The 24,328-nt window shown below is 42.5% G+C and overlaps 1 protein-coding gene across 1 annotated transcript in view; it reads left to right on the top strand.

Annotated features, from left to right (window-relative positions):
* KLHL20 (kelch like family member 20) overlaps positions 1–24,328 on the top strand; it is a 155,424-nt gene that overhangs the window by 65,124 nt on the left and 65,972 nt on the right. The window contains exons 3-9 of the mRNA XM_069232038.1: positions 689–1,262; positions 12,130–12,288; positions 12,578–12,672; positions 15,053–15,168; positions 16,520–16,703; positions 16,802–16,945; positions 20,309–20,442. Of these exons, the coding sequence (XP_069088139.1) occupies positions 689–1,262; positions 12,130–12,288; positions 12,578–12,672; positions 15,053–15,168; positions 16,520–16,703; positions 16,802–16,945; positions 20,309–20,442 (1,406 nt within the window). The remainder of the gene's footprint in view (positions 1–688; positions 1,263–12,129; positions 12,289–12,577; positions 12,673–15,052; positions 15,169–16,519; positions 16,704–16,801; positions 16,946–20,308; positions 20,443–24,328) is intronic.

Raw genomic sequence — 24,328 nt, forward strand, 5'->3', positions numbered from 1 at the left:
TTTGTTTGCAGAGTTCATGGAGACCATGCTAACTTCAGGAGAAAGGCACTTCTGAAACGTTAGTGCAATATAGTGCCAAAGTGAGCTTAGAGAAGAGGACTGGTCAATTGTTAATGTTTAAGTTAAAGCCTCAATGGTGTTTCTGTTTAGGAATGAGTTGACAATGTATCACTTTAAAAAACACTGCATCACATTGCAGTAATAGTCCACAAACCAGCTACTACTCCCGTTACTGTTTGACTGTATGCTTGGCTTTGACTGTGTTCACACTATAGAAATACCACATACATAAAGTATTGGTATCTTTAAGGATTGCATTGCCTGTGTCTAAATGATGGAAATGCATAACCGAGGTGCCTGTTAATGGATTTGAAAAACTGGTTGGGATCTAAGCTACAAACACTTCTTTTGGCTTATTTGGTTGGTTGCAACTTGATGCTGTGCTGTTCAGTAGTTACCCTTTCTTTCTCCTGGATGCCAGAAATAAGAGCTTTTAAACATTGAACCTCTACTAAACTCCAGTGCAGCAGTGGTAAAATAACCAGTCCTTCATCTCAGACTAGCTAGCTTTGGCACCATGATCTGTTTATACATGATTGACTGACAATAGCAGATCTACACTTGTAATTTGTATTTTTTTTCCTCTTGCATTGCTTAGTCATCTAACTTGTTTATCTTTATTTCTTAGGTGTACCAGCACTCGACCAGGAGAGACCGGAATGGACGTCACGAGCCGCTGTACCCTGGGAGACCCCAACAAGCTGCCAGAGGGTGTGCCGCAGCCTGCTCGCATGCCCTATGTCTCGGACAAACATCCACGCCAAACACTAGAGGTTATTAACCTCTTACGGAAGCACCGAGAGCTGTGTGATGTTGTGCTGGCAGTAGGGGCTAAGAAGATCTATGCTCACCGTGTGATCTTGTCAGCCTGCAGTCCTTATTTCCGTGCTATGTTCACAGGCGAACTTGCTGAGAGCCGGCAGACTGAAGTAGTGATCAGGGACATCGATGAGCGAGCCATGGAGTTGCTCATTGACTTTGCCTACACATCGCAGATCACAGTAGAGGAGGGAAATGTCCAGACACTGCTGCCGGCTGCCTGCCTCCTGCAGCTTGCTGAGATACAGGAAGCTTGCTGTGAGTTCCTCAAGCGTCAGTTAGACCCATCCAACTGTTTGGGCATTCGCGCTTTTGCTGACACCCATTCCTGCCGGGAACTACTGAGGATCGCGGACAAGTTCACGCAGCACAACTTCCAAGAGGTATGTTTCCTAGAGGAAGTCTTTTGGGAAGAGAAGAAGTATTTGTCACAGTTTTTGTGATGTAGAAAGCAAAACAAATTGATTGGCCTTTGAACCTACGGAGACATTTCTGTCTATGGTTAAAACTGCTTTTTCTGTTATACATCACTTCACTGTGTGGCTATGCTTGCTTGAAGAAATGATGAATAGGAACTGTTTGGGATGTATAAGAAACGTTTATTTAAATACGAGAGCGCACTTGCAGAATTGTGCTTTGTGTAACCATCTACTGGTCTTCAATTTTGCCTCTGCTGCTCAGATCTGCTGTGCAGTATGGTGTTGTAGTGCACTGAAACCAATCCTTTCCTGTACTAACTTGTCAAAATTACTCCCTCACTTTTTTAAATGCCAGAGCCACTCGTATGGCTTCTATTGTACCAAATGGCTCCCGCCTTCCAGTGGAAGTTCTTGGATCCTATACAGTGATCTGCCAATGCACTAGGTTTCCACCTGTTGAATCACTCACTGGTTCAGACTTTATGGCTCCTTCCCACATACAGCTCTGCCTAAGTGCAGCATTAGTGTCAATCTCAACCCCCACAATCGCAGTTTAAGAATCACCTTATGAAGCTTAAGCAATGCACTTGAATTCCAGAAATGCGTCAACATGTACCATGCTTTCTGCTATTCAGGTGTGGTGCCTGACCAGCTCTTACAGTACATTGTAGCCCTCTATCAGCTTCTTTGTTTGTTAGGTGTGTGCAGAATATGAATAGACCTCTGCTGATTGCTCATCACCTCACTGACGCAGCCTGACCATGTATACTGTTACCACGCTGGATCACGGTGCCCCAAATTCAGCCTGCATAGTAGTCCTGATCCAGCTGCCTGCCTGTATGTAAATTGATCCCTCACTAATGCATCTAGCTGATGCGGCTCCTGTTCGGCCCTCTCTGTTCATCCAATACACTAAGTGAAGAGATTGCTTATGGTCAAATTTACAAAATAAAGAAATGCACCTCCTGTTAAGGGGTTAAGGCTGTTATAGGGTCCTCCTTCCTCCTTGACTATTTCTTGGAAACAGTGTCATTATGTACACTAGTGCTTCACTGGTGCTTTTCAGTAGAAGTTAGCTAGTGTAGCGTACCTAACAACATATTTCTAGGTCGAGCGCACAAGCGCTGTGGCCTGTTGTAATCCTTCTGTGGGATTTTAACCATGCACACCGCACACCCATCACTTTCACTTCTTCATAGGCTTGCTTTTCAAAATTACTTTGTTATCATTAGTAAATGCTTTACGTTTGTTCCTCCTTGGGGCGATTTTGTTACCGCCTTGGACACCTACCCTGTTATATGGATAATTGCATGTTTCACTGACTGAGCGAATTTGTTTTTCCTTTTGTGTCTCTCCGCGCTCATGCTCATGGCGGCTGTGGCGCTTTGAATTGGCTTGCTTATGTCCACTGTTTTTACGTTTTATTTTCAATTTATGTGGTAAGAAAAGTCCTGTTAAGAATTTGAATCACTAAATCGAGCAAACACGAGACTCATTGCATTGCAAATATTAGTGTTGTGTTCCAGAGCTGTATGAAATGAGAACAGAGGCTCATGTCAGTGCCTCCTGTGTACTCTGCCCCTATTATTTCATGATTCTCTTTTTGCCAGACTATCATCTTTTTTTGTCACCGGGGCAGACTGAGACTGTAAACTGTCTGTATGTTTTTTTAAAGCGATTATGTCACCCTAATGTGATAGGCTTCCTTTTAAGTGAACGAGTTTCCCAAGCTTTTCTTCGATCTTGTCCGTTCTGGGTAGTGGAGGCAAAAGGCAAAGTTCCATGTGGTCCTGATCAGCTAACGAAAAGAAGTCTAACAACAAGCCACAAATTCATCACAAAAACAGCTCTCCACTGGACCATAGAAGCCAAACGGAAGAGAAGCAGGCCAAGAACACCTGAAGGTGAACTGTCGAAACAGAAATGAAGACCTCGGACCTCAGCTGGGGCACCATACAGAACTTGCTCAAAACAGACAGTCTTTGTTGATGCCCTACATACCAGTCAGCAGTAAATAAGTATCGTTTCACAGCCCAATCCCTTAACCGGCCAGGATTTTAAAAAGCCACAAGAGAGGAGGGACTTGAGGAATACTAAATCAGTTTGATCTAATACTCAAAAGTGTCTCGGTGCTCGCTGTGATTGCATGCCTAATACGCTATATCTTCTTACACCAGTGATGCACACTGCTCACTCAGTCTGCTAACACGCTCTACATATTTTGAAATATGCATTTTTTCCTATTTGTGCAAAGCTAGTGTCTCTGTGACCTCTGACATGTTTGAAAAATGACCTGTGGTGCTATGCAAAACACAGGGAAAAAATAAGTAAACCTTTACTTGTTTTATCCATCGATGCCTCCCTCCATAGAGCTACTTCCATTCTATCCCATATTCCTTCATCCTGCCAGGGTTCGCCTGCCCTCCCACTTCTAATCTTTCTTCTTGTACTCCGATCAGTATACCCTTCTAATGCTATCCACATCTTGTGAGTCTTGCACTGACACCTCCTTCTGTTTGTCCTTTCCTCACCGAGTCTCGAAGGACTCTGACGTAGTCAAAAACTGGCTTATTTGCACTCTACTTTACAGTGAAAATAAATTAGAAGACAAGCTTTTCTTTAGCTGCTGTGCACCTCTCTGTTCAACTCGCTCTGAGCGTTTGCTCGATAGCCAGTAATGCCAATAAGCCAAATTTCAAACCATGCGTGCTTCGTAGGTGTGCCTGTTAAAGTACCTGAAACGGTCTCTTTGGAACCCAGGTGTTCTTTCATTTTGCTTATTGGGGACGTTTAGCTTCTCATTCTCTTTGAAACATGACCCGGGATTTATGGGCACCATTAGTGAAGTTCTATATCAAAAATCCATAAAACCTGACAGTAATGAAGCACTGACAGCGACTCAACTTTGGTGCTATGAAAAGGATGTTTCCTCCTTTATGGATGCACTTTCTTTCTTTGACAAGATCTCCACTGTCTGGGTACCGCAGTTCAGTATTCCCATGCGACTTTGTTGTGGTGCATCCATAGTACTTAGATGCTGAAGGATTGCTCATTATAAACTTGCCTCTCTTTGTGAATCTTTGATCTTCACACATATCCACCTCTGTTGCCCAGATCCCCATTGTGCTTGCAAGCTGACCCTCAAAATTAATCCTGGTGTATTGATGATCGATCTTTAGTATGCCTAAAATTTAGATTTCTGGTTTGCTTCCTCTTTCGAGCATTTTTTCAAAAATTAAAATGTTTCCCTTGCTGAACCAGAGGCTTGGTTCTCTTTCTAGTACACAAAAAGCTAAGCAAGAGTGTAAAACCCTCAAATAAACTTTCTGTCTCCTCTGGACCCTAGGGATTATGCTGATAGCAAAGCAATATTAGTAGAAGATACTGAGGAAAAGGGCCTACGTCAAACTAATGACCGATTCAGTGAGTCATTTCGGGGCTTCCATCGTATTTTAATTTCTTCTGCTCACTTGTTGTCCTGGCTTAAGTATGGCCGGATGATGTTAATTGCCTTTTCCACTTCAGCAAGAGTGAGATAAAGGGGCAGCAGTATCTGGTTGTGGATTGAAGAGACCTGAGGTTGCCTTGGTTTTCAGCACGCCGACATTTAATAGTGGCAGCTGTGGGCTTCTAGTAATGCTTTGGGCACCGGCACCCATTCTACAAATCAAACACTAAACATACTTAAGGTATACCACTGCCACAGCGATGCCAATCAAGAACATTATGAATTCTCTTCACCTTTTCACCCAGATTCTAGAACAGTGCAGAAGATTTTCGATCAAGAATTTAATCTTGAGGTCATTTTTATCTGGTCATTTTTATCTGGGTTTCATAGGCAGGGTTTCATTGTGTGACGTTTTAACTTGCTGTATTTGGATTAAGCTCATGTATGGTTATGCAGTCTTCTACTGGTGTGTAGTCGAAAATCAAAACATAAGTTATTCAAAAATTGAATGAAAAAACCCTTGCAGGTTCCTGTCTGTACTGAGCGATCTTATTTCAGAAGAAGCCTCTAGGACCCTGCTATTGGCCAGCCTGACAACATTTTATAGAAAGTTTCAAACATGCAGGATAGAATTGACAGTGGCTCCCTTTTTATCTGGACCTAAATTCATTGAAGACTATGAAGTAGGCAACATTCGCTCGCTCTCTCTCTCTCTCTCTCTCTCTCTCTCTCTCTCTCTCTCTCTCTCTCTCTTTCTCTCTTTCTCTCTTTCTCTCTTTCTCTTTTTCTCTTTTTCTCTTTTTCTCTTTTTCTCTTTTTCTCTTTTTCTCTTTCTTTCTCTCTTTCTCTTTTTCTCTTTCTTTCTCTCTTTCTCTTTTTCTCTCTCTTTCTCTCTTTCTCTTTTTCTCTCTCTTTCTTTTTCTCTCATTCTCTCTCTTTCGCTCTTTCTTTCTCTCTTTTTCTCTTTCTCTCTTTTTCTCTCTCTCTTTTTCTCTCTCTTTTTCTCTCTTTTTCTCTTTTTCTTTCTCTTTCGCTTTCTCTTTCGCTTTCTCTCTTTCGCTTTCTCTCTTTCGCTTTCTCTCTTTCGCTTTCTCTTTTGCTTTCTCTTTTTCTTTCTCTTTCTCTCTTTCTCTCGCTCTCTTTCTCTCGCTCTCTCTTTCTCTTTCTCGCGCTCTCTCTTTCTCTCGTGTGTTGTCTTATCTGATACTCAAACAGTTAGGCTGGTACCTGCAATAGGATAGAAACAACTCAAATGAGCTTGTTCTAGTTCTAAACACCCAAATGCCATTTTATCTGGGAATGTTTCATCATTTAAAGATAGTTCTTTATGTAAAGATTGCTAAGGTGTTACCCGATTTTAGATTATATCCATGGTGGTAGAAGCACTTTTAGATTTTTGTTCCTCCCTTCTCATCTAGTGACCTAAGGAGCAGCATGGCTTGACAATCCAAATAACATTAGGGGTGCCCCGAGGTGATAGCTAATGGCACTGGGGGGAACGGTCAAACTCCTCTTCTGGGCAAACTTTACTATCCAGTGACTAAGTTAGATCCTTATGCTAAGGGAAAGAAGCCCAGATCCAGCATCCATGAAATGTTCTCTTACTAACTAGTTCAATAAGAGTAATTCTGGTTAGCATTGAATTATTAGGTTACGTTGTGATATGTTAACAACATTTGGAGAGCACACAATTACCTCAAGTTCTTTAGGTGCTATTCCAAATGTCAATGAGAAAAACAACCCAGTGCTCCTACTCTGATTTGCAAAATGCTTGTCTAAATAGCCATGTCTTTCTTTAGTTGTGGCAAAACTGGAATAGGGAGTACAATTCCAGAGTTTAGCTTATTGACAAAAAGCATTGTCTCCACTCATCTAGGTTTATGGAATTTAGATTCCACTACTAGGTTAGCATCTGCACAGCTCAATCCTTTCTTTTGGATTGAGATTGGGGCTGTTAGAACAAGCTTTCAATGTAGTACAGAGTTTACAGATTACACACCGACTACTTACAAGCAGCCGATGCAGATTTTGGAGGATTGGCATTACGTGTGTAAAGCATGGAGCATCCTTCACCATCCTAGCTGCCATATTCTGGATAGTTAGGAGCTTTCTCATCAGGAACTTGAGGAGCTCTAAATATAAAGCATTCACATAACCTAGTCGGATGCAAAGGAAACGTCCTTTTCTTTTTCAAATAAAGCTGTTGAGAATGTAGGTGAATTTTGTGCTGGGAGTGGACCATAGCTTGCTCCCAGCATTCAGTGAACCATGTAGCATTTCACAACGCAGTGTATTGAAAGTTGGAAGGTCTGCATGAGCTGCTGATACCTGGCAGCACCTGGCCCAGTGGCCTGTTGCCTCTGAGCTTAACTCCTAAGCAGAGCAGGTGGAATTAAAGGTAGCTTCAAGAGTTTAAGGACTTTCTCCTGGCTGCAGTGAGAGGTCAGTGGGATGTCTGCAAAGTAGAATCATTTCCCTTCTGCTGTTGTTAATTCATTGTGGTTGTCTTTCAGTTAAGTGCAGTGAATTCACCAGATGATTAAAAGTATAGCTCCTAAATCAGCTTCTTAAGCCTCCGAGAAATAACTCCTAATGCGCACTGGAAAACTACCATGTTATAAGTCTATTTCTCCCAAGCTTCTTACAGTGATTAAACGTTGGTCGCTACAATTGTACTGTGTTGTTTTTGACTGATAATGATTGAACTCTTGACACTGCAATCATATTGTGAATTACTGTTAAATACTTACGATGCTGTAAAGCCCTCAAGTACCCTCGAACAACTGATGCTGGTGCGGATTTTCCAGAGAGGTGTTTGCTTTGACTATATTGCATTTTCATATTTGTGTTTTAATTGCATAACGTGATGCTCATCGGTATTTTTACAGTCTAAAAGTTATGTTGACCATCTTTATATGGGTTCCCCTTATTAAGTTATCTACTTAATTGCTCTTAATAAAGCCTTTGTTAATGGTGCTTTTAAACCCGGTTTGTGTCATGAATGTTGTTTCTTGGCAATCACACATCTTCTCTTAATGGAGTGCTTCAATTTGTGAAGCCCGTGGCGTGTTGTTGTGATGCGTGGGGGAGGGCGGATAATTTTGGATTGCAGTTTTGCGTTGGAACAAATATGGTGCATTGCAAATTGCCTTTGTAACACAATGAATTGTTTTCTTTCTCCCTGCTGTTTAGTTTTAATTTATGAAACAATAGTGGAAGGGGCATCACTATCTTGTCTAGAGAAAAAAATATATATATATTTTTTTCTAAAATAAAACCGTGGAGCATTGCAGTCTTTAATTAACGTGAGAGATTATTGATGTTTTGCCTTGGTTAAGATGTGCTATAACATTGTCTTGGCTGGACAACACAATGGGGTAGCCTTTATCACAGGGCATTTCAGAGTTTTGCAGTTGGCCTCTGAAAAACAGAGGTGCCGCAACGTGGAGTCACTGCCACATTTTTCTGGAGCATTGCAAAGTAGTATTGCAGAGTTTGTAAGGAAACTAAAGGAGTTTCTCAGGTGTACCTGACGAGCACCTTAGAAATATCGCAGCTTGACTTAAGAAAGCAGCATGGTGTAGCCCCTGGGCCCCAGAAACACAGCGGCGCATTGCAGTGTGTCAAGTAAACTGTAACAGAGTACAACGAAATTGAAGTAAGAGTTTCAACTATTGGGATACAGAAAACTCCTGTTTCACCGTGGAATTAAATTGAAGTGTGGCACTCGTGCCAACTCCAGAGTGTTGGAGTTTTGCTTGGGAGCACCACAGTTTTCCTATCCGATTTTTCCCAGGTACCCATTTGTTTTGTCTTGACCTACGCAGTTAGCACCAGCGTTTGGCCTTGGTTGCATTGCAAAGTGTGAACTTTACTTGGGGGGGGGGGGGGGGGTGGTCAAGGAACCATCATAATTGCACATTGCACATTGTAGTTTTGCGTGGCGTGCACAATTCCTTCCACAGCTTTCCCAATGTAGACACGTTTTTACTAGCGAAAACAACCGGGTGTCGCATTATTCCCTACGGAAACCATGTGGTATCTATCACGCTTCGAAAAACAGTAAATATATCATGAATTCTATCTACATTGGAAAAAAATGCACAAGCTGATTTTGTCTTGGAAGGAAATAGAAGACATGTAAGATGCGCTCTCGCCGTGATGCACACTCCTCAAAAACAACAGGCTGGAGAACATTCCCTATTGCTAGCTAGTCAGAGATTTCCGACATGTCAAAATTAGTAAACTTTACAGGAGCTGTTTAGGTTTGTATAGCCACTAACATTGCCTAAATAATAAAAACACCAAAGCTTCGAAGGTCACGTCTTCTCCGTTACCAACCAGGCTAGTGCAGCATTCAGATGTCCCTTCTCAGGGAGGCGTCGGCGACTTGTCACTCGGTTATATTTCTAGAGTAGACAAAGTCACAGAGCGGCTTTCCGTGGTCTGTGTAACTTCGGTTTCTGCTCTGTCCTCCTGCCCCTGTACCCAAGCTGTCTCTGACGCGCTCTGTTTCTTTGTTCCACGTCCTTCCTTTTTCTCTTTCCACTTCCACTGTTTAATAATCTGCCCCTTGCTTTTTTCCCTGTGCCCCATCTCTTCCCATTCCTCTTGTCCGCTTTGGCTCTCTCCTCCTTCGCCACCTGCCTTCTCTCTCTGTCGTTCTCCGCTTCCGTATCTATTTGGAGAAGGACAGACGGAGGAGGTCTCACTAGTTCCCAGTACTCCATCAGAGGACGGCAGCCGAGACGGGCTCGGACAGTTCCACTGATCATGTGTACCTTCTGGCTTTTGGTAAGTTCTGTAACAGAGCAGAGACAGGCAAAGTTCCGTTTCTCTCCTTTTTTAATTGTGAGCGCGAAAGAATTGAAATGGTTATATATTTCCTGGCTGCTTGGTATTTTGCTAAGCACCTGGAATGTCGAAACCCGACCGCATTTCCCCCATCGTCCCGTTGCTTGTAAATGAGGGGCAGGCAAGGTGCAGCCCCCCACCTCTTCCTTCCTATGTTGCATTTGTGTTGAATACAGACCTGCTTAGTTTTTATGTTTTTCCAATGTTACTCCCGTTGTGAGGCGAGACTACCAGATACCATAGCTGTCTGGCTGTGAAAGACTATTGTAGATTTACCAGGAATATACAAGGGCTTGGAGTCCACCCATTGCTTACCATTTGTTGGCTTTCCCGTCACTGATTTGCCTGCTTCTTGTTTGTGTCCCAGCTTGTCAATTTAGTTTTTGTCCCTCCCATGAGACGTAGATTCTTTGCCATCTCTTTTGACTGGCTTTTATGCCCCCCACTGCTTGCTTTTCAAGCACAACATTTTTCTCTTTGGTTAAGCACTCCAAGAGTGTTTGTGTTTTCCAGCTGTATCCCTCATGCACTTCTCTCCACCTGTACTCTTCACTTGTGTGCGTCTCCCTGTTCTCCTCCATGTTGCACTCACTATTGTGTCCTCCCCTGTTGCTCGAAACGCCTGTTTTCCCACACCCCCTCCACAATGCTCTCTCGACCCATGCTTCTTCTCCCCTTCCCCACTCCTCTTGTATTGTTTCCGTCACCCAACCCTCCATGTTGCCTCACCCCACATTCTTTTTGTCATCCCTAGCTTCTCCTACCCACCACCCACATTGCCACCCCTACCTGCACCTTCTGTGTTGCCACATCAACTCACCCACATGTGCTTCAAAAAAACACTTTCACACGTTTTTTAGGTGGAGCATAGCAGCACGCAGGCGCTGCTTTTCTGACATGTTGGTATCTAAGTGGGCTTTTAACCACGGCACGCCAATCACTATCACTCGTTCATGGGCTTGCCTTGCAAAAATCCTTTGTTATTATTGGTAAATGCTTTACGTTTGTCCGTCCTTGGGGCAGTTTTGTTACTGCTTTGGACATCGACCCTGTTACAGGGATAATTGCACGATTGCCAATATGTTTGACTGTGAGCGAATTTATTTTTCCTTTAGTGTCTCTCCTTCGCGCTCGTGGTGGCCATGGTGCTTTGAATCGTCTCTTATGTTAACTGTTTTATTTTTCATTTTCAATTTAAGTGGCAAGAAAAGACCAGTTAAGAATTTACAATGTTAACAACTCTAACTCAAAGAAACACAAGACCCATTATTTTTATTTTGCTGATCCAACTCAAATCTGCAAATAAAAAGGAAAAAAGTGGCTGCTTCGTTTTGTAGTCATGCACGTGTGTGAACAGCAACTTAATGACGTAACTGGACACATAATAGGCCTTTTGTTTTTTATTTAGCGATGCTTCACACCCTGGGGGAGCGAGACCCCTTGGCTTTGCCAATGCTTGCTAAGTTGCTCTCTTTAATGCAGAGTTGCCATTCCATTGCAGGCCATAGCTGCTGCCGATTACAAGGACAAATTCTCGTTCAATTGGATCTCTAAGTGGTTACTACTTCATGTCACAGATGTTTCTCCATGCAGTTTGAACCGAAAACACTTTACTCCCAACTCACCTAGAGATTTCAGGCACTCATTTTCTCACGTTGCCCCCTTACCTCCACTCTCATTGTGTACTTCACCCAGGCACCCCAGCTCGAGAGTCGTTCTCTGGTTCATCCCACCAGCCATTCATCCATTGCCTTATATGCTTCTGCAGGCAACTATTTGGGATCGTTTGAACAGAAGTGCTGGGTTTAAGTTACATGAATATGAGATCTTGGTGCCAGTTATTCTCTTTAAGTCCACCCTTTTTTTTTACGTGGTGTCTATTAAAGTGTTGAAAACATCCGCGCTTAAGTTCAGGTCAGTTACCTTGAAAACCTGACATGAAGATAGATGTTCAGTACTACGGGGGGCGCGAAGTGAGGGGTCTACTCGCCTTCTCCTCTAGGTCCTGCAAAACCACAGAAAATCGTATATGAGCACAATGTACTTTTCTCAGATGAGCTATATGAGGAAATGTCGTATTAAACTATTAGAAGCGGGGGGGCTTCTCAAGTATTTTTCTTTATAAAAATAAAAAAAAAGAAAATGCCAATTTCTGCCCAATTCAGCCACTTCTATATTCTGGCCTAAAAACAATCTACATTATCTATGGATCAAGATAGGCGAGCACGTGTTTTAGGTGTAATACTTCTTATGTTCTGTGATGAATATTTATTTGCGAGGAAAGTGTTACGTTTTTATCACAAAGTTGTCACAGAATATGGCCAGAGATAGTTCACAAAATGTAGATCCAAGGAACACTACAGTACTTCAGTGGCTGGGTTGTGTTGAAGTTACATTACAAATGCTTTATATAAAAGAGAGGCTTGTGGGTGCTCATTTTACCTGATACAGAAGTGGTTGTTTGCCTCTCTTCATGGATGTGAGTTCAGAGGGAGTTGATTTCAGTACTGATTTATCCACCTTTCCCAGGTGATGGAGAGCGAGGAGTTCATGCTCCTCCCAGCCAATCAGCTCATTGACATCATATCCAGTGACGAGTTGAATGTGCGCAGCGAGGAGCAAGTTTTCAATGCTGTAATGGCCTGGGTGAAGTACAGCATTCAGGAGCGACGTCCACAGCTCCCGCAGGTGAGCCATTTTGCCACGACTGCTATATTTCCAAGACCGAACCCAGGTACAAATGCCTCATCTAAAGAATGTTCGATTTACGTGAGCTACTAACGACACAAAGTATATATTTCAACAAAAGCGTTGATGTAGTCATATTACACTATATTTTATTCACAGAATGCTCCCAATTGCATGAGTTGGAGATGTGTCCCTTTTCATTTGGGATTCATGCTAGCGAATTCTGACAAATGTTTTCATCATGTTAAACCACATCTGATTTTACTATATGCATGTTTTTGTATTACAGGTGCTACAGCATGTTCGGCTTCCGCTGCTGAGTCCCAAATTCCTGGTGGGCACAGTGGGGTCTGACCCTCTTATTAAAAGCGATGAAGAATGCCGGTATGAGAAACTCCCCATTACGCAGTGGGAATACCCTGGCTGCTTTTAGTACTATGACACTCATCGTTTCCATAAATTGTTGATTGGAGGAATTCTTTCACGTGATTACTGTATTACCAAACTTAAGAGTCATGCGTCTGAGTAACTCTCCGAGCAAGATAATGATAACTAGTTAATGCGGAATAGCATCTTACACTGGTGCCACTCCAATTTTACAGTCATTAGGATGTACCTTAAGCTGACAAGGGATGGGACAGTGTGAATAAAAACCTTGCATCTTCCCTTTGATCCAGAAAAAATGACCATCTTGGCCCCTTTCAAGCAGCATCTAAGCCAAATAGTGAGTGACTTGTTCAGGGTTTCAACTTTAGTCATGAGATGAGCGAACTGTGAGGATTAGACATGTAATGGAAAGGAATGGTGGTGGTGTGTGTTTTTTATTTTATTTTTTATAATAAAGATTAGATTATCAATTTCATAGCTCTAGAAAATGAAATTGAAAGGGATCCACTGGCATAACAATCATTATGTACGTGTATTACTTCATTTTATTGAATAATGGCATGCTTTGTTGTTGATTGTAAGAAAGTGGATTATGATTTAGGGTGGGCACTTTTCCACGTCAAAGATTATTAACACTAAAATGTGAGGGTGAACCCCGAGATCACTTATTTAACCAGAGGTCAAACCCTGTTATCTCTGGCACAGAGCTGACAGGCTTAACGTACATCAATTATTTATGCAGTACCAAAATAGTAATAAAGTCAAAACAACAAACATCACAAAGCAGATTAGAAAAATAGAGTGAAGTTTAATAATCAAAATGCTACAAAACAATAAATATCCAACAGAGGGTCACATTGATGAGATCGAACACCCCAAACGCCCCAAACCAAAACCCTTTACATGAAATTTCAGTTTGGGATCCTGCCTCTACTGTCGGTCATGGCCAAATGGTCACATGCTTCCATTTTTTCAGACAGTAACTGTCCCTTTTGTCCTGGTTTATCTGAAACCATGCTCTGATCTTTTGTCCATCTTATGGCGGGTTTAAAGGGAAATGGATTTTACCACTTTTTAGCAGTTTGAGGTTCAGAAACAGTGACACCGCAATTAGTTTCTTTACTGGCGACGCAAGTCCTTCTCTCGTTTTATTATTGAGCATGCAAAGGCTCAGCACCAAAAGGCTAAACTCGTGATAGTCATATCTTTGAGTGTTGATGAGCCCGAATTCCACCTATGGCTCAATCATGGGATCATCTCAATGGGTGAAGGATGGTTCTTAACGCTATTTGTCATTTTACAGGAGGGGGCATATCTTTTATGACCTTGCCTGATTTATTAGGATGATTTATATATTTTAATTTCATGTGTTTTTCTTGTAAATCATGAACTGCACAGACTGCTATGTACATTTACATCAAATAACAAAAAGGGCTCTTTCTGGACCAAGAGCTACCTTTCTGCCAAATTTGGTGTAATTCTGTCCCGCTGTAGTCCTGTCTAAAATCCATAGGCAAAACAGGTAAAACATGCTTTTCTTTTGGAAACGTGGTCCAGAACATAACTACATACTGGCTATTGCTGGGGGGGGGGAGGGGGGGGTGTCTGTCTGTGTGTGTGTGTGTGTGTGTGTGTGTGTGTGTGTGTGTGTGTGTGTGTGTGTGTATATAATATTTCACAATGCACTTCTAGACCTCATTTCAACACAAAAGTTGAAATGAGGCCTAACCTCATACTTGGAAAGGGGTTTTCAGATTTGCTACAATTGCTGGTATCTGCACCAAGATTTTTCCGAAGGGTTGTTTGTTTTAGTGAACTGGTGCCTCAGGCCAGCCCCCACTCTGTAAAGTGTTTTAACTCCAGACTCTAGTGCAGTTCACAATCTGTAAAGTTTATAGATAGATTCATATTTTGGCCACAGCCCACTATCAAGGGGCGTGGGCAAGGTGTGATATTTACAAGCAGTTGTTGCATTACATTAAATAATTACTCTGTCTCATGCCCATTAAAGCTAGGTAGGTCGCAAACGTTTGGTGGTCTGACAATTAGGTTTTGGTTCTTAAAAGTTGGGAAGCACTGTTCGAAACAAATAAGTGGCTCACTGGAGAGTACTTCACAGTTCATCAACCGTTGTTCCCTGGCACCTGTTGTATCCCTTTTTCTAAAAGTCTTTTCTCTGTTTCACTAAGATCTTTGAATTTGAAGACTTTAAAGTGTACAGTTTCACTTCTTTATAAATTGAAAGCTGCATTTTAAATTGTAAAAAACAACTTTCTCATTAATTGGGAGTATTCCTTTACTCTTTTGTCAGCTGACTGACGTTTACTCAACATTGACACTGATGTAATGCAGTTCACTGTTGTATCCTTTTGTTTAGGGATCTGGTGGATGAAGCCAAGAATTATCTGTTACTTCCACAGGAGCGGCCCCTCATGCAGGGGCCCAGGACCAGACCACGCAAGCCGATACGGTGCGGGGAAGTGCTCTTTGCAGGTATATGCTCTTTGCAGGTATATGCTGGTAGTGAAAGAAGAGAATAATTTAATGGCTTTGGCTGTAAAGATCATAATGTTTACAGATGGCATGACCTTTCGTATGTAGCGTTGGCCTAGCTTTTCCTAGTGTCATTGGTACAAACCAAATGTCTCAGCAAGGCTACGTTGTGCTCCTAAAGTGCATATTATTTTGAGTTGAGCGATTTACTTTTTTTCTATGAATTATAGTGTTTGTATTGTAGACTTTCTTTAGCCCTTCATGTCTTTGACAAATATGTTTTGTATGCTATTTCATCTCAGTTATTAAGGAATGAGCATTCTGTGGTTTTGCCCTTGTGGTACTGACGTTTGATCGAATCTTCCTGTTATGTTGTTTTTCAGACGGGTAATGGGAGTTTGCTTTGTTTTGATTGTGGACCTTCTTAACTCCTCATTTATTGGGATAAATGATTCTCTTGTAGTGATAATGTTTGTTTTTCCTATTATTCAGAATACAGTCCGAGGAGGCACAGATTTTCTTGAAGTTAGCTGTGCTTTGTATAAGGCTTTTTTTAAAAAATCTTGGACTAAAACAGTCATTTTGCCGCAAGCACTGAAAGTGTCTGGTGCCTTGTCTGTTGGTCGGTCAATCTGATTCCTTAAGGAAGGAAAACTCTGGCAATGGGATCTGATAGTTTAATTATTTTTTTTTTTTATTTTTTTTCCATTCACATGGTTACATTTCAATCCAATGTTTGTTGGTGTTCCGTGAAGAGCTGTCCCTACCCAAACAGATTAGTGGGGATTTCATTTGTTTATCACTTTGTCTTTGCATAACGGTTTCTTCCCCTTTTTTTTTTTTTTTTTTTTTTTTTTTTTTTTTAATGCGATGTGTTTCTGGTCTAAAACGTCATCAAATGTGTTTGCTGTATAGAAATGCTTCTCATTTTGAGCGGTCTCCTGGCTTTTAGGGAGAAATGTCCAAAAAAAGAAAATAAATGCATTTTCTAAGTCGTTTTGATTATCAGTCATCATGAAAACTGATTTCCCCTTCATGTAAAATTAAGATCTTTGGGAAGTGTGTTTCACACATGGCATTTCCTCGCAATCTGCTGTGGAGTGTGGGGAGTTTTTCATTAATAGATAACTTTCATGTCCTGTTATGTTGTGTTCCATTCAGCCACTGAAAGGAAAGGACAACTATCTTCCATAGTAACATATCATACGTTGTTTTGATGGGTTAGACATTATTACTGAACACTGGCATTCTTGATTTGACATACAGTTAATTGATGGTGTGACCATTCTCCTCCTGACAACAGAGGTATACACTGTGACTATACTTAGTGGTTTGTTTTCCTCGTCTTCAGTGGGTGGCTGGTGCAGTGGTGATGCTATCTCAAGTGTGGAACGCTACGACCCCCAGACCAATGAATGGCGCATGGTAGCTTCTATGAGTAAAAGGCGTTGTGGTGTTGGAGTCAGCGTCCTCGATGATCTTCTGTATGCTGTTGGTGGTCATGATGGTTCATCGTACCTGAATAGTGTTGAAAGGTGAGGTTGACACTTATTTTAACAGAGGTTTCAGGGGATCTGAGAGTCCTAGGGCGCTTGATCTCATATAATGGTGTTTTCCTTTTATTTGTTTGCAGGTACGACCCGAAGACCAACCAGTGGAGCAGTGATGTGGCACCCACCAGCACATGCAGAACCAGTGTGGGAGTGGCAGTTCTTGGCGGATATCTGTATGCTGTGGGTGGACAGGATGGTGTCTCCTGCCTCAACATTGTTGAAAGGTATTTTGAAGCAAAAAATGTTCCACTTCCTTTTTTAGTCTTATTAAGGAAGTTGTGGCCAAGAGAAGGATTGGGAATGTACGTTTTAACAAATTATCAGCCTGTCAGTAAGGAATGTTCATTCAGCATGATCAGTGAAGCAGATCAGAATGGCTTTAGTCTGTCCCCTTTATTGCAAGACCATGATGGATGGGAGTTGCATGAAGTGGATATTCGCAGTGGTATGTGTGCTGTGTGGTTACTGTGCTTTTCTAGTATAGCTTTCTAGAAGCAAAAACTTTGGAAAATGAAAACTTTTAAATAGTTTTTATTATTCTCCTTTCACCCATTCTCTCCAGTATTTTAATGCTTTTGCTCCTCTAAATGAGTGCTTCTGCTCTCTGTTGTCAAGTTACGTACAGGTACTGAAGCTTACATAAGATAGTAACATGTGGTAGATTCAAAGCATTACATGTTGATTGCTGTGTGTTGCCTCCTCTCTGGTCCTATATTTTTATGGTGAATAATACAATTGATGCCTTGCAAAGAGAAGCCTGGTATGTCCGTCTGATCAGAAACAGTGGATGTGGTGGTTCTCCCTTGTATGTGATAATATATTTCTCTGAATAATTTGTATACTTAAGGGAAGATTGTAATCTTCATCCAGAAGTGAGGCATCTTCTCTTTACATGAATAAATTGTATGAGCTATTGCAGTAGCCTGTACTCCTGCAGACAACAATTTAGATAAGTTTCTTCTCCAAAGAGTATAGTGTCCTTACTAGAATGGGTCAATTATCCTTAGGCTCCAGCTGGAAATTGCTTCACATAACACAGTTTGGGCTCTAAATCCTTCATATTGCCTAGTATTTAGTGACTGGCCTTATTTAGAATTGTTACCTCAATACTAGTGCAAAATCACCTGCATAAAATTTTGTCTAAAGGCACAAAAATGTATAGTTTATTGAAGGACAAATCACCTTTAATAGGATCAATAGAAATATAGTGGCTGCTCTATAAACCAACCACACAAAGTAAATCAAACTGCAATGGCCACGTAGAGAGTTTTCCTGAGTATTTGTTTCATGATGACTATGCCATGAAAATGACTCGGTGAGTGTATGCTCCCCTCGTACACCAGCATTGATCTGAAGACCAAGAGTTCGTCTCAGCACTCAGACTCGGGCTCCCAGCCTTGACACTGGTTTAACGAGTGTGAGTATCATCAAATGAGTAATAGTAACAATTGCAGAAGTGCAATTTGAAGCACTGTACCAAAAACATGGTAATAATATTATGTCTAGCTCAAAATATAATGCGATTCTGTCTCCTGGTAGTGAGAAAAATCAATCTTCTAGGCAATTTGTGTAGTGCAGGCGGTCTTTGAAGGTCGGTTCTGGTGTCCTAAACATCTATTAGGCAGGGGTACCATGAAGGTCTTCACCACGCATAAGGAAGATTGCAAGATTTCCCTTTAGTTAGAATTCGTTGTTGTAATTTCTGTAGCATTCTTTTAAAATCTGCCCCCAAAAAGTTAGCATTTCGACATCATACATAGGAGAAGGCAATAAAATTGGTTTACCTCATCCACCTCTTTGTGCTACGATATTTTGGATATTTTAGGTTTTTTAAAAATGATATTGAGATATCCCCCTGCTATTGTGAGTACTCTAAGAACTTCAGTGGAAAGCAATATGCCCTTGAACAGAGTTCAACAAAATGTAGTCTTTCCTTCCCTGCAGTTGTTCAACTTGAGCGCACCAATTTGTTCAGGCCTCGGTCCTTAAAACACACCTGGGTTGGGGTGTTGTGATGTCATGCATAGTAAGAGCATTCTAAGCTAGCAGGTGTTAAATGACTGCTTCTCATTTTAGGAAAGGACAGTAACATCATCATTAAGCACCTCAGGTTAAAACCCCATTCTAAGTGTAGAGGTGTTCTTCAATGATATGTGAATTAATGGAGAAACGAAAACTGAGAAACCATTTTGGAGGAAGCCAAGTCATGGAAAGACAGTTTTAAGGAACAACAAATACATCAAAAATGTAAGGAAGAATCCATAATTGCATTACCCTTGGGTGAAGTTTAGGACTAGTGAGGGTATTCTGGGTTCAGGGATGTCTAATGTTTAGGGCTAGTCTTGGGTTTTCATGTGCCCCCCAGGTATCCGTAATCTACTAAGTTTAGGGTTCATGACTGAGTCGAGTTTAGGGGTGGGAGGTGTCTTTAGGGCTCAGAAATGGGTGGAGTATAGGAGTATTGAGAGGTTTTAGGGGTCCAAGAAGGGTGGAGTTTAGGGCTGACGAGGGTTTGTTTAGGTACACTAATGGGTAGAGGTTGGGGGTGGTGAAGAGTTTTTTTTAGGTATGGGTGGAGTTTAAGGTAGTGTGGGCTTTTAAGGATTCAGGGCAGGATGGAATTTAGATGTAGAAAGGATTTTTTAGGGTTAAAGGATGGTTAGACGTTAGCGGTTCTAAGAGTCATGGATCGGTGGTGTTTAAGGGCGTTGAAGGTTGTTTTTAGAGCTCAGGGATCGGTGGAGCTTGGGTGTGGTCAGGGGTTTTAATCATTCAGAAGTGGTTGGCGATCCAGCGTAACAAGATGGATAGGGATAAGGAATGGGCGGAGTTTGGAGGTAGTGAGGGGATTTACGGTTCAGAGATGGGTGGGGTGTACAAAGGGATTTTAGGGTTCAGGGAAGGGGGCATCCATTGTATTTACATCTTAAAATATAAACCTGCAAAAGCCAATTTCGAGCAAAAAGGCACTCTGTGGAATGGTTTGTATATAATAGTGAACGCCATTCATTCTGAACATTTCCATTAAACATTTTAGTTGCAATGGTTTCTCAGTAGTGGTATCCCATGAAATCGTTTTTCTATGAAATCGTATCCAACCGCTCTTGAAGCAAAAGTCTTTAAAATACATTCTAATGGTTTAGTTCATTTAATGGGCAGGAAGGAACTAAAACATTTAATCCATATGTAAAAGTATTCAGTGAACTTGGAAATTAGGCTTCATGTCGACTGCTTGATTGATGCACTTGTTATGCAAATGAAGGAAGCAGCGCCTGCTAAGTAAGATGATCTCCTGCATTGGCATGTGCGTGTTTGAAGTGCTGTTTCCGCTGAGCAATATCTTTAACTTATCCATGAGTGACGTCTCTCATACAGTGTTGTCTGCCTGGATGCCTTCACAAACAAAGAAGCCAATGTGTGCATGCATCACAGTCTTGTTGCAAGGTACTTCTTCCCTATCCAGTGACTTTAAAACATTCAACAATCCAACTACCTGCCCGAAATGTACATTTCTAAATTTATGATGCTCTTTTTTTGTTGCAAATCCAACTACAGAGTGCCTAGTTTCTGTTTTTGTCTCTACGTAGATATGATCCAAAGGAGAATAAGTGGACTCGAGTGGCATCCATGAGTACAAGACGCCTGGGTGTGGCAGTTGCAGTCTTGGGGGGCTTCCTCTATGCAGTGGGAGGTTCAGATGGGACCTCTCCTCTTAATACAGGTAGGGGCTGTGTGTACATCTATTTGTGAACCCTAGGGAATTATTGGCTGCAGGGGTCTTCACTTAGATTGATGTTTTTGCTTTTTGCTTTTGAGATTTCACCACAGATCAAAGAACTTGGCATTTCCCAGGGAATCTGTCCTCACAAAAGGATTGTTTAGTTCTACCCTGTCCTCTCAGGGTATATTCTTCACACTAATTAGCTCTAGACCTTGGCTTCAGATGTGCCTCACTATGTATAATTGTTACCGGTCATAAAATTACAAATGTGCTTAGATATGTTAAAAATGACTGCGAAAGGAATGACTAATCCTTTCAAGTCTGTTTGCCACCTACCTTGAAAACACTGATCCAGACGGTCTCCTTCAGCTGTTGTTGTTTTTGCTACTTTTGCTCTTCCTGGTCCTTTTGTGTTCCCTTGCCCCCAGTTCACTTCTGGCATCTAGCATAGTAGGATGCTCTTCTGGGCTGATGGGAGGTTTAATCACAAAAGACCCCACAGGTGAAAGGTTTACAGTTGATGGTTGGGTTAAACACATGTCCACTATAGGAAGGTGACCGTTTTGACATGGTCACCTCTGCGTTATACCACTGAGGTTTTTCGACTGAAGGTGCACTAGGTTCCTGCTAACCAGGTCCCCAGTGCCAGTGCTCTTGCCCTAAAACAAGGTAAACTAATCTAATTGTGTATAGTTGGCAAACACTTTAGCACCCATGTAAGCCCCTAATAAATGGTACCCCTGATACCGAGGACATGGGTACTAAAAGAGAGTCCCTCAGGGCTGCAGCATATATTATGCCACGCTAAGGGCCCCCAACCTACAAATTGCACACAGACTGCCATTGCCAGCTGTCGGACATGGTGCAAATCATGAGTGAAAACACGGCCTGTCACACGCATTGTGTGCCATGCCAGAGTCACTGCATCTAAGATATGTATGTCACCCCTACTGTTTCCCCACTGCAACCCTCACTCAGCCCTCAGCTTCTTTGTGCAGCCCCTCTTAACCGCGACTGCCTCCAGTGATGGCAACCCTGATGGTGTACTGCACCTCTGCAAGCGGAAGCACCGAACCAAGAAGAAAAGGACCCCTACAGCAGCCCTTAGAACCCTAAGGCAGGGTGCATGTTATTTTATGCGAGGACATATCTGCATCGGCATATATGCCCCTGTGATGTCTAGTTCAATTACGAGATATCACAAGTGAAAAGGGAAGCCATCATGGGGTATCTACTGGGCACTGGTCATTACGAGTTACCCAGCTGAATAATGGCTTCACTGAAACCTATGGTGTTTGGTATCCAGCACCTCATCCATCTTAATAAATCCATACTGATGCCAATATTTAATCTATTATGACCTGCGCCGAGAGAGCACCTTAGAGGTGCCCCCTGAAAACCTACTAGTCCTCGAATGTGCTGGTTGACTGGTATTGACCACCCTGCCACCAGAGGCAAGTTTCTGACTCCCTGGAGATGAGAACCCACACTCTGAGGCCAGAAACAGTGCCTGCTCCGGAGGAAGGTGTTATCTCCTCCAGCAGGATGGCTAGTGAATCTGCATACCAAGACCTGGGACTTCAGAGTCCCTGCTAGTTTTGATATGCAAACCCGACTTCCCCTATTCCTGGAAGGTGCCACCCCCTGCTCTGAGGCACATTTGGTACCAGAACAGGTGGGAAATTAGCTATGCAAGGAGGAGTGTTGCACTACCAGGCTGCCTCTAAGGTGGGCTGCCTGATGTACTACATGAACAAAGGGTTTAACCATCATGTTTTTGGTGGAACTAGGAACCCTGGGACAAGGTATGCCCTAACATGTGATATAAATGCACTCTGCCTTCGAGCTCTTAAGACCTTCTGAAGGGATGACTTGCATTTATTGTATGCAGTCTTAGGGGACATAGCACACAGGCTCTTTTCACTTTTGTCTGCACCAAGACACACAGCCTGCAATAGCAGCCTGTCATGTGCTTGGTGAGTGGTCCCTTAGGGTAGCATAATACATGCTGCCACCCATAGGGACACTCTTTAGTACCCGTGCCCTGCAAAGAGAAGTCCAGTTTCCTACAGGGTAACCATTGGCTTGCCTTCCATTTGCAAACCTAATTTGAGTCAAATTGCAAGTTGCTGCCACCAGAGATTGGTCTCAAGTGCACCTCAGCTCCCTCTTTTTCTGAAGCTAAGAGTTTAGCTTCTAAGGCTGTCCTCTTGGCTACTTTCTGAAGATCTGCAACTTCAGTGTCTACGTCTTCTGAGACACTACCAGAAGTATTCTCAGTTAAGGTATTGTCTGAGGAGGGCAAAGCTGGAGTCATCTTCGACTTCTTCCACCTCTGCATGTTCTTCCTCGTCTCGAGTGGGGAGATTTCTACTGGCCAAGGCCTTATCATTCTCTGCCAGCAACTGCTGCAGATGTACATTTGTGGGTTTAGGCCCTGTGGCAAGTTTCCATGCTTTACAGAGCTTCTTAAGTTGGGGTACCCTAAGGTGGTGATGGGGTGCCAGGTTGAGCTCTTGGGAAGGTCCCCTGCTCAGACATGGTGTTTAAAGTAGTTGGGAACTTTTTAAAGGATTTTCAAAACACATTTGTTAAGTACTTTTCTAAAGGACCTAACTTATTTATTATTTTAAGTTCTAAGGAGTTTTGCTAAAGGGACTTAAAGGCCCTACAGATATTTAAAACAATTTAGAAAAAAGTCAAATAGTGGAAAAAAATACTTAACTAAAGGCAATTTTCAGATTCCTCAGTGGAATCACTTATCAGCCAGGTAGTACAGTAGATGTCAAGACTTGTATCCCACCGCTGCACCACCAATGGAGAAAGCTGGCTCTTTATGTGATATGTGAATAATGTGTAAAGGGTCCAGGGGTTCCCCAGTGATTGGACAGGGCTTGCTATGCAATCCCAAAGTGCTTTATTTAGGGGTAGTGTGGTCGAGCAGCCTTAGTTTGAATACAGAGGAGTGCAAGACATCGCCTAATACACACAATAGTCAATAAATGGCACATGACTCAAGAAGGAGATCCACACCAATTTATAAAAATAGCAAGTATTTTTTATATATGTTTAGGCATCTAAGAAAAATCGTTAAGGTAAGTGCGCTTTTAGATAGGAATTGTTTTCACTTTAAAAAGTGGACAAAATGAAATTTCTGCAATGTTATCCTATGGGAGAAAAAAACACGTTCTGCTAATTGCAAGAGTACAGCAACTTAAAAGACCAATCTCCTGGGGTTAAGGTGAGTAGTGGGCAAGGTCCATGGCAGCACCCACTGCACACCCTAAGCGGCAGGGGATGATCAAGTGCAAAACACCATCAGATGCCCAATGCGTTCCTTTGGAGAACAGTCACTGCTGAAAAAAGCTGCAGTCTCTGGCCAGTAGGCCAGTCTGGTTGAACTACTGAGTGGGTTCACGACTTGCGATGCTCGGTTATGGAGGTACACCATTTGTCCTCTTCTTCCTTGGTCCTGGGTAGCCAGGTGCAGAGGGTTCTTGGACCGTCGGGTGTCCGTCACTGGTGGCGGTTGCCATGGAGTTGGGCCCACAGAAAAAGGCTGCAGGGGAGGACTGGGGGACCAGTCTGGGTGAACAAACAAGTGAGCGCAAGTCTCACGAGCCTGCGGATCACGGAAACACCAATGGTCATAGACTTCTCAGTCCGGGACTTCTGGATGCAGAGGTGCAGTGGACCGCCAGGGTTGCCGTCACCGGAGGTGGTTGCGGTTGGGGTGGGGGGGCTGCTCATAGAGGCTACAGGCGTCAGTGTGAGGGTCGCAGTGAGGAAACCCACGATGGACCTTGTGTCTGGAGAAGCTGAGGACCAGGTTGGCACCGTTTGCCCACTTCAGCACGAGGTAGGAGGCTCTGGTGTAGTGGTGCTG

Source organism: Pleurodeles waltl, chromosome 4_2 (assembly GCF_031143425.1).
Source record: "Pleurodeles waltl isolate 20211129_DDA chromosome 4_2, aPleWal1.hap1.20221129, whole genome shotgun sequence".
Classification (NCBI taxonomy): Eukaryota; Metazoa; Chordata; class Amphibia; order Caudata; family Salamandridae; genus Pleurodeles; species Pleurodeles waltl.